Source organism: Electrona antarctica, assembly GCF_951216825.1.
Source record: "Electrona antarctica genome assembly, chromosome: 9".
Lineage (NCBI taxonomy): Eukaryota > Metazoa > Chordata > Actinopteri > Myctophiformes > Myctophidae > Electrona > Electrona antarctica.
This window is the reverse complement of record NC_136790.1, coordinates 56,895,217-56,909,704: the sequence shown is the minus strand read 5'-3', so window position 1 is coordinate 56,909,704 and position 14,488 is coordinate 56,895,217. Positions and strand designations below refer to the sequence as shown.

The following is a 14,488-nucleotide window of genomic DNA, read 5'->3' as shown; positions in this document are numbered from 1 at the left end:
CACTTTAAACTTGTGAAATGTGCCATTCCGCAATGTGAGTACTTGTACTTTTAGTACTTTCAGTACATTTTGATGCCGATACTTTTACATTTTGAATACGAGACTTATACTTTTTCCACCACCGCAAAATTATAATGATAATAAAATTAATATTAATAATATTAAAATAGCCACATGGTGCAGATTATGCATGTCAATTAAATGTAATATCAATTTAATTTAATATGAGACAAATATTAAACATGTATACGTTTTCATAATAGCGTTAAAACTAAACAAAATGGACAATAACTCCAGTTTATTTTATTTTATTATCTTTATAGCAATAATTGAACAGAGAAAACATAATAAACCAAATAAAAGAGTAGCAAGTAGGAAGAATGAATGCTAATTTATTCCTAGATAAACATTTACAGTAGTTCTAAATTCATGATGGAAAATTAAATATGAACTGACAACAACGTCAACAACAGCAATATGAAAACCTCCTTTGTGTTGTTTATGTTAAAACTGACACATCTGTCAATCGTTGCAGTTTATTTGTATAAACTGTACATAAACACAGTGATATATATTTACCTTATTTGATTTGATTCATACATGTTTAAACATTTATACAAACTGGCAGCAGAAATATGATGATTTCCATCAGATTTAAGATGTTGTCATTCAGGATGTCATGACATGTAATAACACTCAATAATATGATCTCTCTCTCTCTCTCTCTCTCTCTCTCTCTCTCCCTCCCTCTCTCTCTCCCTCCCTCTCTCTCTCTCTCTCTCTCTCTCACCCTCTCTCTCGTGCGCACTGCTGCGAAATGTCTGTGACTGTGAGACTGACACAGACGCGGTAAATAATATATAGCATAAATAATAGGCCAAATATAACACTTTCCCTCTATCTGTGATCAGCTCCTCACACACATAACTCCTCTCTCGTGCATGCACGCCTGCTCAATCTCAGCAACTGTTTGCGTAAATATGTATACATTTTTCCCGATCGGGGTGTTGTTTTCTCCAAAAATAGCTCCTCTACAAGCTCATGCATGCGGCTGCAGATCGGCTATTTTTGGAGAAGAGATTTATAGACATTATGTGCAAATAAAATAGCTGTGATACTTATATGTAAGTGGTTATGGTGAAATAAACCATTAACACTGGTTAGTTTGGAGGGGGCGAGGGGACTATGACATCACCGTTTCAGCAAATTAGGCGGCATTTGCTATACACACGGAGACGAGAAAGTCGCGTCTCCAAACTTTCCCACTCTGGAAGGTGGTTTCAAAATTAGCCGTTTAAGTCCCCCAAAACGCTGTCTCAGTGTGGCAAAAAGGGCAGATCGGCTAATTACTTTCCCAGGTAACTCAAAATACGTCCTCGTGTGTACACCACCTTAGCAGTGATTGACAGGAGAGATGATCAGAGGAGCAAAGTTTCTTCCACCGTCATTAAGACATGGACTGAAGAATGGAAAGAGTTTCTCAGTGAAGGAGCAGCCAATGAAAGAGTAGAGGTGAACTCTGGTCTCCACATCATAAAAGGAGACCAGACCCTCCTCATAATCCACAAACACTCCCACTTTCTGGGGCTCCTCTCTTACAAGGAGGGGGACAGGAGGGCCAGCATAAGCCACGTACTCATTTGGATTCCACAACCCTATAGTCCAGTAACCATTGTTGGGACTCAGTGTGATGGGTCCCTTCCTGTCGATGGACTCTCTGGCCACTCCTACACTCCACCTAGTCTTCCCTCCAACCTGAACCTCGTAGTAAAACCTTCCTGAGGAGAATCCTTGTTTTCCTAAGACAACAGGATATCTAAGGATTCTCTCTGGGTTGTCAGGGCTATTCCACACTTTTCTCAAAAGATGCCACATGCCTCCATCACTCACTTGTTTTCCATCCTCAGACAGGATGAGGGTGGGCTGTGCTGTATCAGGGTCCAGAGTTACATCCACCTCATATTTCTGGATCCTCCTCAGCTCAGCATCACACAGCTTCTTCATCTCTTGACTGAGTGTCTTCTCCAGCTGTGTCTCAGCTGTCCTCAATGTCCTCACAAGGGAAGACTGATGGACATTGACCTTTGTCCAGTCCTTGGTGGGTCTCCACCACGGACGGACCCACCAAGGACGGATGGATGTTAAGTTCTGAAGGAGGTGGAGGTGGTCTTCAGTGTGTGAGAGCTGTTTCAGCTCAGAGCTTCTCTTCTCTAACTGAGTGACTTCCTGTTGCAGATCTTTAATGAAGCCTTCAGCCTGTTGCTCTGTTGTTTTCTGCTTCTCTTCAACCACATCAATGAGCTCAGCCTGGCTTCTCTGAATACAGCTGATCAGAGCAGTGAAGACCTGCACACTGTCTGCTATGACTGTATCTGCATCTTTCCTGCTGAGCTCTACTGAGCGTTTAACCTCCTGAATCTTCTCTTGTCTCTCCTGGATCATCTGCTGAACTCCAGCCTCTGTCTTTCCCTGCTCAGCCTTCCTTTCTTCACATTCTTCTTCCAGAGATACGATGCGATGGGACTTGTGGTCTGTCTCGGTGCAGGACTGACAAACACACACACGGTCAGTCTTACAGAACATCTCCAGAGGTCTGTCATGTTTCTGACACATCAAGTCTTCCAGGTTCTTCACGGGGTCGATGAGTTTGTGTCGTTTTAACCCTGCGCGTGTCTGGTGAGGCTCCAGGTGAGTCTCACAGTAGGAGATCAGACACACCAGGCAGGACTTCAGGGCTTTGAGTTTGGTGTCGGTACAGACGTCACAGGAGACTTCATCTGGTTTAGCAGCCTCTCGGTTGGAGCTGCGACTTCTTCTCAGCTGCAGTGACTTCCTAAACTGGTCGGCCATCTCAGAGATGAAAGTATTGACAAAGACTTCTGGTCTTCTGTAGAAGGTTTTGTTACAAAGTGGACACTTACACATATCATTAGTGTCCCAGTGTTGTGTGATGCAGGCTTTGCAGTAGTTGTGTCCACATGGAGTGCTGACCGGATCAGTGAACACATCCAGACAGATAGAACACAGGAACTGCTCTTCAGACAGGAGACTGCTGGCGGACGCCATTTTATACACACTGAGGAGAAAAGTGAAAGTATGAGCAGTAGTTCTCGGGATGTTTTTATGAACAGACAAGTCAGACAAATGCCTACAGTATGCTCCTACAGTATGCTCCTACAGTATGCTCCTACAGTATGCTCCTATGCTCCGTCAATGTGATTATTATTATTGCACAAATACTGAAAGACAAAGTACTGAGAAACAAATCACACCCCTGTGAAGTGAGGGGCGCTCATCGTACATCATGCATTCATTGTCAATGGGAATTGAATCTTTGTGTAGGACAAACATAGACGATTTGTTCGTCTACATATGATGTAAATTCTCCATTCATTGTCAATGGCATTTAATATTTTTTTAGTTAGGACAAGAATCTACACTAATACTGGTTATATTAAATGAATAAATAGATTTTCGGGCAGTATCATCTTAATGGCATTATTAGCTTACTGCTCACTGTTTATGCTGAACCTTGAGATGGCTGTACGTGCACACCTGTGTCACGTGCACACCTGTGTCACGTGCACACCTGTGTCACGTGCACACCTGCGTCACATGCAATGCCATCATTAGTAATGAGTTCACTAATCTGTAACTATACTGCTGTAAACTACAGTTTAACCAGGGTTATCCAGTGTGCGCGCACGCTAGTGTGCAAGAGCGCTAAGCGTGCACGTACACACACTGCCCCCACTCAGGAGGGAGGGGGGGGGGACTAGCACTGCGCAAAGAGCATGGAATATGGATGTGTAGCGGCTGGTGACTTTTGTCCTAGAGAGGGCGCTATAAAAATATCAAGAAAACATGCACTATAGGTATCATCACATTCAATGGAAGGCTTTTAAAAATAAAAAAAACATGGCATTGCCAAACATGGCTAATTTCATGTAGATTGAGGCTACAGTTTTCTTGTCTTGTTGTTCCATTATGAAAATGAATTATTATCTTTACCTGGCTCCATGTGGCTCATCATTCATGTTTTTCTAGCGTCTATGGTGACTGTGTGTTAAACTATGTCAAACTGTGTTGTGATGTTTATGCTGCCCCCAAGTGGTTTGTGGTGTGAATAACATTGATCGCACACATTTTGCGACCCAGTGGCTTCATAGAGTATAGGTGGCCTATAGGTGGCCTTACACTAGCCGATTTTTTTTCAATCTGAAATCTGATAGCACCACACACTACAGGATAGTCGGAGCGGGGCAGAGCAAATATCAAACATTCTTGATGTTGATCGGGCCGATCCCGATCGCGCTTTGAGCGGTCGGGCACCCCCCGAGCGTCAAAAATGCCCGATTATCGGCTAGTGTAAGGGCTGAGAGTCAAGGGCTACAGATGAACGCGCACCAACATGTGACACTCAGTAACCAATCAGAAACGTCACACAACGTAAACAACATTTGACATTTCATGGCAGCATAATACAACGTGGCAGCATAATACAACTTTGAATCACTGCCTTTGGTTAGTGGTTCCTTATATTATATAATATTTACGTTTCTGGATTGCTAATTTTAAATAAATTACAGGCTGCAGATTTCGTTTCTCACTTTTCTCAGTCATTCTTATTCACGTTTTATTCAGGGGTTGTGCATGGTGGTGCGGCGCACCAGCGCCCCCTATGGACCGGCCGCCACTGATGTGTATGTATATTACAGGAAACTCCCCTTAAACTTTCCAACAAACTCCGGTAAACTCCCGAATTGTACCATCACACCTGTATATTACCGTATATTACTCTATATGCCCGCTAAACTTGAGGTTTACGGGGAAATCTAGTGCCCATAATTGCCAGATAACTCCTCTTTTCACACAGTGAAAAAGTCACTCACAAACCCATTATGTTAACATTATGTTAGCCCTGATGATTGAATGCTAAAATTACCTATAGCCTATTTTATCACATAACATAATTTTTTTATTTTCCAATTGAAAGACGGGACTGAGGAAGTTCAAGGACTATAAAAACAGGAAGAGCACGTCTGATTATACGTCTTAATTATACCTCATATTATTGTCTTTTAGTGAATAATAAGTCATTATATTTTACTCACCGTCTTGAATGGTCAGTATTTATGATAAAGTCCTGGTGAATGTATTGTAGAGAGAGAGAGAGACAGAGAGAGAGAGAGAGAGAGAGAGAGCTCTGTTTACTTTTGGTTCTGACTTGTTGAGTAAGTCCTCCTTGCACAATAACATTTAACCCTTCACTGCATCCTGTGGTCATTAACCCTTCACTGCCTCCACTCTGCACTGCATCCTGTGGACATTAACCCTTCACTGCATCCACTCTGCACTGCATCCTGTGGACATTAACCCTTCACTGCCTCCACTCTGTATCCTGTGGACATTAACCCTTCACTAACTCCACTCTGCATCCTGTGGACATTAACCCTTCACTGCCTCCACTCTGCATCCTGTGGACATTAACCCTTCACTGCCTCCACTCTGCATCCTGTGGAAATTAACCCTTCACTGCCTCCACTCTGCATCCTGTGGACATTAACCCTTCACTGCCTCCACTCTGCATCCTGTGGACATTAACCCTTCACTGCCTCAGCTCTGCACTGCATCCTGTGGACATTAACCCTTCACTGCCTCCGCTCTGCACTGCATCCTGTGTACATTAACCCTTCACTGCCTCCACTCTGCACTGCATCCTGTGGACATTAACCCTTCACTGCCTCCACTCTGCATCCTGTGGACATTAACCCTTCACTGCCTCCACTCTGCACTGCATCCTGTGGTCTTTAACCCTTCACTGCCTCCACTCTGCACTGCATCCTGTGGACATTAACCCTTCACTGCCTCCACTCTGCATCCTGTGGACATTAACCCTTCACTGCCTCCACTCTGCACTGCATCCTGTGGACATTAACCCTTCACTGCCTCCACTCTGCACTGCATCCTGTGGACATTAACCCTTCACTGCCTCCACTCTGCATCCTGTGGACATTAACCCTTCACTGCCTCCACTCTGCATCCTGTGGACATTAACCCTTCGCTGCCTCAACTCTGCACTATTGGCAACGTGTTGCAAAGCCAAGCTAACAATGACTAAACAGCACTGAATGTAACTTCATGAACCTTATTGAACACAAACAATAATGAACTGAATGTAACTTTATTAACCTTATTGAACACAAACAATAATGAACTGAATGTAACTTTATTAACCTTATTGAACACAAACAATAATGACTAAGAACACTGGATGTGAATTTATTAGTTAATTTAACACAAACATTCACATGTTTCCCTTTTCTCACTCGCTGAAATAAAACTTCTTGAGAGTAAAATTTAACCACCAGATTTGGTTAAATTTGACACTCAAGAGTTAAATTGTTATTTTTGTGGTTTTGTTTTGTTTAATTTTCAAAACTCTTCTAAAATGTCCTTAAACAATCCTTTAGGCGATCAATGGCGCCTAAATAGTGTTGAGCTTCGGCTGCATGGTACAAATATAACCCGTACTACACGCCATCTGACGGGTTTGGCGACCTCCGGGGTTAAATCTTAACCCGTCATCCGACAGGTTGCGAGGCGATCTGGCGTCCATCGTCCATCCTGGTCAAAGAAGGATTAGATATAGATAATCTAATATGATAGCAGTTTTCTATGCATTCTGGGGGTTTATTAGGCTCTGCGGTGTGTCAGTGCATGTGCTGTCAACACAGCCATCTCATCTACCCCCATTTATAATAGTTTTGCCACGGCATCATTTTCACGTCTGTGTTGCTGAACGGTGCAGAACGGTAGATTACAGAGAAACCACAAGACGACAGATTTAAGTTCATTTTCCACACTCAGCTCTCCCCCCCCCCCCCCCCCCCTTCCTAAATGGATAGGTGCTGTGCGTGGGAACCCCGCCCACAGGCCAAGTCACAAATAATAACTCCCCCAGTGGCGTGCACACAGAGACATTTAGAGGGGCAGGACAGTGGCGTGCACACAGGGGCGGTTAGAGTGTTCCACGGGCCCTGAGGCGAGATTGACGGCCCCCCCTCCCCCTTGCTGCTACCAGTACACGGTAACCATCATTACCATCATTACAATGTACCATCATGATACGGTACATTACTGCGTGTTTAAACCCTCAGTTTGGATTTATTTGGCTTAGTTTTTGGCTGTTTCTTATTTTTAAGCAATCCCTTGCTGTAAATCCTGAATACCGCAGGCCTATATAAGTCATAATTGTTATGCGTACAGGTGTGCAGACAGTATGCGCCATGTCGGAAGAAAAAAAATCTCCAGTGGGTGGGCCCTTTTGCATAACGGTGGCCCAGGGGCCCATCATTTCTAGATCCACCTATGGTCCCTGGAACAACATATTTTCAGATGGGGGTCGGCAGCCAAATACAGATAATTCTGGGGGTCCTTGACATGAATAAGGTTGAGCACCACTATCGCCAAATTATTTTGGGGGGTCCCCAATTTTTTTTGCAACTGAATGGCTAGAAAATGAGAATTAAGAGTTTACAAAGTACATGTACTCGATTATTAAGGTTATTTTTGCAGTCAGTTTGTATTGGTGGTGGGGAGGGGGTCCTGAGACATGGCCAAGGCATTTCCGGGGGTCCCCAGCCAAAAAGGTTGAGAACCCCTGGTTTAGTGGGAGTTTGGTAAACTACAGAGGCTGCCTGTCGAAGGTACAGTGGGAGTTTGTTAAACTACAGAGGCTGCCTGTGGAAGGTACAGTGGGAGGTTGTTAAACTACAGAGGCTGCCTGTGGAAGGTACAGTGGGAGGTTGTTAAACTACAGAGGCTGCCTGTCGAAGGTACAGTGTTGTTAAACTACAGAGGTTGCCTGTGGAAGGTACAGTGGGAGTTTGTTAAACTACAGAGGCTGCCTGTGGAAGGTACAGTGTTGTTAAACTACAGAGGCTGCCTGTGGAAGGTACAGTGGGAGGTTGTTAAACTACAGCGGCTGCCTGTGGAAGGTACAGTGGGAGTTTGTTCCACGCCGTCGGCCTGTAGAAGCAGAAAGCTGCTTCAGTGTTTTTTATGCATCCCTAATGTCACTGTATATTATAATTGTTTCCTCTTGCTTGACGTTCTGTGTAAAAGCACGTTGAATTGCCTTGTTGTTGAAATGTGCTACAAATAAAACTAAGCCTTTCCTAGATTTAAATGAGAAAATAATAGCTAGGCCTATGAATGTAGTAAGTACTGGAAACAAGACTGAAAGGACTTTGGGTGCTATTGTAACACGCAGGATTCACTCTGGCCTCCCACATGAAAGACAAAAGGTTCGACATCTCCTTGAATTCACAGAGACGATTATAACGTTATAAAACATACTTACTTAGACAATAAAAGTTATAAACCATAAATAGACGATAAGTTATAAAACAAAGGCCCTTTAATATAGTAACATGACACAAGGTAACAGGGAGGGGGGAGGGGGGGTGAAACAAGCAAAAAAGAAAAAAAAGAAAATCATTCATTGATGTTTCATTCATGTTTACACCAAATTCACCTCTTTCTTCTTTTTTTTTAGCAAGGAAGGAAATATAACATTCCATCTACAATTAAACGTGCAAAGGCCTCCCCCCGGCCTCCCCTCTGTAATGTGCACGTATAAAACAGAAAAACAAGGAAAACACATATCTCTGGGGTTAAGACATAAAAACATACAGTACATGTTCATGTGTGTACAGTGGAAGTTATGTTCAGTATTTTTAAAATGTAAGGAGCGGGCTGCGCTGAGCAAGCACGGAGGTGTACGGTAACGTCCCTTACGTTGTGCACGCAGCGCAAGGAGGTGCACGGTAACGTCCCACTCTATTTCCTGCCTGCGCCGTGAAGGGGCCTTCACAATAAAGCGTCACCCTTTACCTCCCAATGAACTACATTTTACACTGCTTATTATTGACAGGAAATGTAGTCTTAGACGCGGTAACTTAACAGCGTGTTTGTGGGAGACCAGAGAGAGAGAGCGCGAGAGCGAGAGAGAGAGAGAGTATACAGTTTAATACCACGCATCGGAGCGGCCGGCCACGGACAGTGGCGTGCACACACAGACATTTAGAGGGGCGGGACTGTGGGTCACGGACCGACGGGTCTCAGTAAATATCCCCCTTTATTTGTTTTGTTTCTTTCCAATACTATACTTCTCCCCCACCCCTCCCCCCAGAACGGCTCGAGCTGTTAGCCGCGCAAGTTTGTGAACGATATAAAACTTTCCTTCGTCCACATTGCGGTTATGTTAATTATTATGCTGTATAGACGAGACCGGTAAACTGCTCCGGATTCAAGGGAAAGCTGTAGTACACATGGCCGGCCTGTAGATGGCTTGTAAAAAAGCTTATTCTAAGAGTAGGCTATATGAAAGCCTTTTATAAATTATACTATTGGTATTTCACACAGGTGTTGCCAAATAACTAATTATCTTGCCAGTCAGATGCGCATATGACATATCTAGGTCATATCAATGTAATCAGCAGAGGCTGCAGAGCAGTGCTGCTTCGCTCTCTGTCTGCACACACTGACTGACCAGCTAAAGTTTATGCCTACTTTAAACCATAATATGACAAACCTTGGATTAATTCTTCTGAAAACGAGCAGCAAGTACAAAGTAAGTGATTCACACATTAAGGCGGGCATTATTGGAAATGGATGCATGCACCGCGAACGAGTAGCTGTGTCAGCCTGAGTGTAGCTGCTGCGCAGCTGACCACTGCGATAAGCATTATGACAGGCGTGTGGCAAGAGAGAGAGAGAGAGAGAATTGATATATAAATATAATGCACTCGTCTCTCTCTCTCCCCCCCCCCCCCCCCCCCCCTCTCTGACTCCCACCCCCCGCTCTCTCTCCCACCCCTTCTCTCACAACAAGGGGCGGCATGATACATTGTGAACTTATGAGTTTGACTTTGGAGATTGAATATATATTCGCTGGTGCGCAACACATCTGAATGTCAGATAATTGCTCGTTTAGATTGATTCCACCTGCTGCGCAGCAACGGACAGACGGTGGCTGTGCTGACTAACTTGTATAGCCTATATATACTAATCTATTCTACACTATACCATTTAATAGTAACAATAATGTAGAAGATCATCCGTTTTTTTCTTGTCTTTCCAGATTGGTAATCACCATAATTTATATCTGTTCTCCAAAAATAGCTCCTCTACAAGCTCATGCATGCGGGCTGCAGATCGGCTATTTTTGGAGAAGAGATTTATAGACATTATGTACAAATATAAAATAGCTGTGATACTTATATGTAAGTGGTTATGGTGAAATAAACCATTAACACTGGTTAGTTTGGAGGGGGCGAGGGGACTATGACATCACCGTTTCAGCAAATGAGGCGGCATTTGCTATACACACGGAGACGAGAAAGTAGCATCTCCAAACTTTCCCACTCTGGAAGGTGGTTTCAAAATTAGCCGTTTAAGTCCCCCAAAACGCCGGATCTGTGTGGCAAAAAGGGCAGATCGGCTAATTACTTTCCCAGGTAACTCAAAATACGTCCTTGTGTGTACACCACCTTAGCAGTGATTGACAGGAGAGATGATCAGAGGAGCAAAGTTTCTTCCACCGTCATTAAGACATGGACTGAAGAATGGAAAGAGTTTCTCAGTGAAGGAGCAGCCAGTGAAAGAGTAGAGGTGAACTCTGGTCTCCACATCATAAAAGGAGACCAGACCCTCCTCATAATCCACAAACACTCCCACTTTCTGGGGCTCCTCTCTTACAAGGAGGGGGACAGCAGTGCCAGCATAAGCCACGTACTCATTTGGATTCCACAACCCTATAGTCCAGTAACCATTGTTGGGACTCAGTGTGATGAGTCCCTTCCTGTCGATGGACTCTCTGGCCACTCCTACACTCCACCTAGTCTTCCCTCCAACCTGAACCTCGTAGTAAAACCTTCCTGAGGAGAATCCTTGTTTTCCTAAGACAACAGGATATCTAAGGATTCTCTCTGGGTTGTCAGGGCTATTCCACACATTTCTCAAAAGATGCCACATGCCTCCATCACTCACTTGTTTTCCATCCTCAGACAGGATGAGGGTGGGATTTGCTGTATCAGGTTCCAGAGTTACATCCACCTCATATTTCTGGAAACTCCTGAGCTCAGCATCACACAGCTTCTTCATCTCTTGACTGAGTGTCTTCTCCAGCTGTGTCTCAGCTGTCCTCAATGTCCTCACAAGGGAAGACTGATGGACATTGACCTTTGTCCAGTCCTTGGTGGGTCTCCACTCTGTGTTGATGGATGTGAAGTTCTGGAGGAGGTGGAGGTGGTCTTCAGTGTGTGAGAGCTGTTTCAGCTCAGAGCTTCTCTTCTCTAACTGAGTGACTTCCTGTTGCAGATCTTTAATGAAGCCTTCAGCCTGTTCCTCTGTTGTTTTCTGCTTCTCTTCAATCACACCAATGAGCTCAGCCTGGCTTCTCTGAATACAGCTGATCAGAGCAGTGAAGACCTGCACACTGTCTTCTATGACTGTATCTGCATCTTTCCTGCTGAGATCTACTGAGCGTTTAATCTCCTGAATCTTCTCTTGTCTCTCCTGGATCATCTGCTGAACTTCAGCCTCTGTCTTTCCCTGCTCAGCCTTCCTTTCTTCACATTCTTCTTCCAGAGATACGATGCGATGGGACTTGTGGTCTGTCTCGGTGCAGGACTGACAAACACACACGTGGTCAGTCTTACAGAACATCTCCAGAGGTCTGTCATGTTTCTGACACAGAAAGTCTTCCAGGTTCTTCACGGGGTCGATGAGTTTGTGTCGTTTTAACCCTGTGCGTGTCTGGTGAGGCTCCAGGTGAGTCTCACAGTAGGAGATCAGACACACCAGGCAGGACTTCAGGGCTTTGAGTTTGGTGTCGGTACAGACGTCACAGGAGACTTCATCTGGTTTAGCAGCCTCTCGGTTGGCGCTGCGACTTCTTCTCAGATGCACTGACTTCCTAAACTGGTCGGCCATCTCAGAGATTAAAGTATTGATAAAGACTTCTGGTCTTCTGTAGAAGGTTTTGTTACAAAGTGGACACTTACACACATCATTAGTGTCCCAGTGTTGTGTGATGCAGGCTTTGCAGTAGTTGTGTCCACATGGAGTGCTGACCGGATCAGTGAACACATCCAGACAGATAGAACACAGGAACTGCTCTTCAGACAGGAGACTGCTGGCGGACGCCATTTTATACACACTGAGGAGAAAAGTGAAAGTATGAGCAGTAGTTCTCGGGATGTTTTTATGCACATGACAAGTCAGACAAATGCCTACAGTATGCTCCTACAGTATGCTCCTACAGTATGCTCCTACAGTATGCTCCTATGCTCCGTCTGTAGCATATATATAACATACTGTAGCATATATATAACATACTGTAGCCAATTTGCTCGTCTACATATGATGTACATTCTCCATTCATTGTCAATGGCATTTAATGTTTGTGTTAGGACAAGAATCTACACTAATACTGTTAAATTAAATAAAAAAATCACACCCGTGTGAAGTGAGTGGTGCAACTCCGTGTGGGGGTTCCCGGGGGTGGGGGGGAGTTCCAGACCCACAGGAACGCGCCCAGGGTGCAGGCCCGGTTCCGGCGAGCCGCCCCGCGTCCGAAACGGTTGAGAAATGACAGAGTTACCGTGTGCCGGTCCCTCTACTGTACTGTACTGTACTGTACTGTACTGTACTGTACTGTACTGTACTGTACTGTACTGTACTGTACTGTACTGTACTGTACTGTACTGTACTGTACTGTACTGGCACGTGCACACCTGTATCACGTGCACACCTGCGTCACGTGCACACCTGTGTCACGTGAACACCTGTGTCACGTGCACACCTGTGTCACGTGAACACCTGTGTCACGTGAATACCTGTGTCCCGTGCACACCTGTGTCCCGTGCACACCTGTGTCACGTGCACACCTGTGTCCCGTGCACACCTGTGTCACATGCACACCTGTATCCCGTGCACACTTGTGTCCCGTGCACACCTGTGTCACGTGCACACCTGCGTCACGTGCACACCTGTGTCACGTGAACACCTGTGTCACGTGCACACCTGTGTCCCGTACACACCTGTGTCCCGTGCACACCTGTGTCCCGTACACACCTGTGTCACGTGCACACCTGTGTCACGTGCACACCTGTGTCACGTGCACACCTGTGTCACGTGCACACCTGCGTCACATGCAATGACATCATTAGTAATGAGTTCACTAATCTGTAACTATACTGCTGTAAACTGCAGTTTAACGATCCAGTGTGCGCGCACTAACAACTGGTACTAGAAGTTCTCAAATGAGAGTACTGAAGAACTCTCATAATAACAGTAGTATACAGTACAGTACATCCATACCAGGTGGTACTACAGTACTGGAGAACACTCATAATAACAGTAGTATACAGTACATCCATACCAGGTGGTACTACAGTACTGAAGAACACTCATAATAACAGTAGTATACAGTACAGTACATCCATACCAGGTGGTACTACAGTACTGATTAATAACAGTACAGTAAAGTACATCCATACCAGGTGGTACTACAGTACTGAAGAACACTCATAATAACAGAAGTGAAAAACAAAAGAAGAATCTGTCTACTAGCACCGAAGGATCTTAGACGGCGAAGGAAGTAGATTCTTTGCTTTGTTTTCTTACACACTGAATCAATCTGATCGTTCCATGACAACAGATGGTCCCATAGAGGACATGGAAACATTACGACATGTTTTACCAGTTTTACGGACTGAGGAAGTTCAAGGAATATAAAAACAGAGGAAGAGCACGTCCGATACAGTTTAATTATACCTCATATTATTGTCTTTTAGTGAATAATAAGTCATTATATTTTACTCACCGTCTTTAATGGTCTTTATTTCTGATAAAGTCCTGTTGAATGTCTTGTAGAGAGAGAGAGAGAGAGAGAGAGAGAGAGAGAGAGAGAGAGAGAGAGAGAGAGAGAGAGAGAGAGCTCAATATACTCTGGTATGAGCAAAAAATATATATCTCGCCTCCAGATGGTGCAGAACTCTGCGGCTCGCCTTCTCACCAACACAAGAAAACGTGAGCATATCACTCCTATTTTAGCTACTCTTCACTGGCTCCCTGCGAGCTACAGAATTGATTTTAAGATTTTATTGATTACTTTTAAAGCTCTACATGGTCTAGCTCCCATTTATATAACAGACTTGCTGAAACCCCATAACCCTGTGCGCTGCCTCAGATCTGCGGATAGGGCCCTCCTAGTTCCTCTTGCAACACGTCTGGTCACTCGGGGTGACCGGGCCTTTGCGGCTCGGGCACCTTTGCTCTGGTACTCCCTGCCACTGGATCTTAGGTTAGCAGAATCAGTGTCTTCTTTTAAAACGCTTTTAAAAACACATCTATATGCCAAGTGTTTTTCCTAATATTGTTTTTAATTGTTTTATTGACCTGTTGTTTTCTTCATATT

At 44.4% G+C, this 14,488-nt stretch overlaps 1 protein-coding gene across 1 annotated transcript; it reads right to left on the bottom strand.

Moving 5' to 3' along the window:
• Positions 1–1,392: 1,392 nt before the first annotated feature.
• On the bottom strand, positions 1,393–13,981 carry LOC306930093 (uncharacterized protein; the record flags this gene model as incomplete). Its single annotated transcript, XM_079510836.1, has 4 exons — positions 13,895–13,981; positions 10,563–12,226; positions 5,115–5,226; positions 1,393–3,076 (listed from the first exon to the last, which is right to left on the bottom strand). Exons 2-4 carry the CDS (start codon positions 12,214–12,216, stop codon positions 1,393–1,395), a joined length of 3,450 nt encoding a protein of 1,149 aa, XP_079366962.1. The 5' UTR covers positions 12,217–12,226; positions 13,895–13,981.
• Positions 13,982–14,488: the final 507 nt, after the last annotated feature.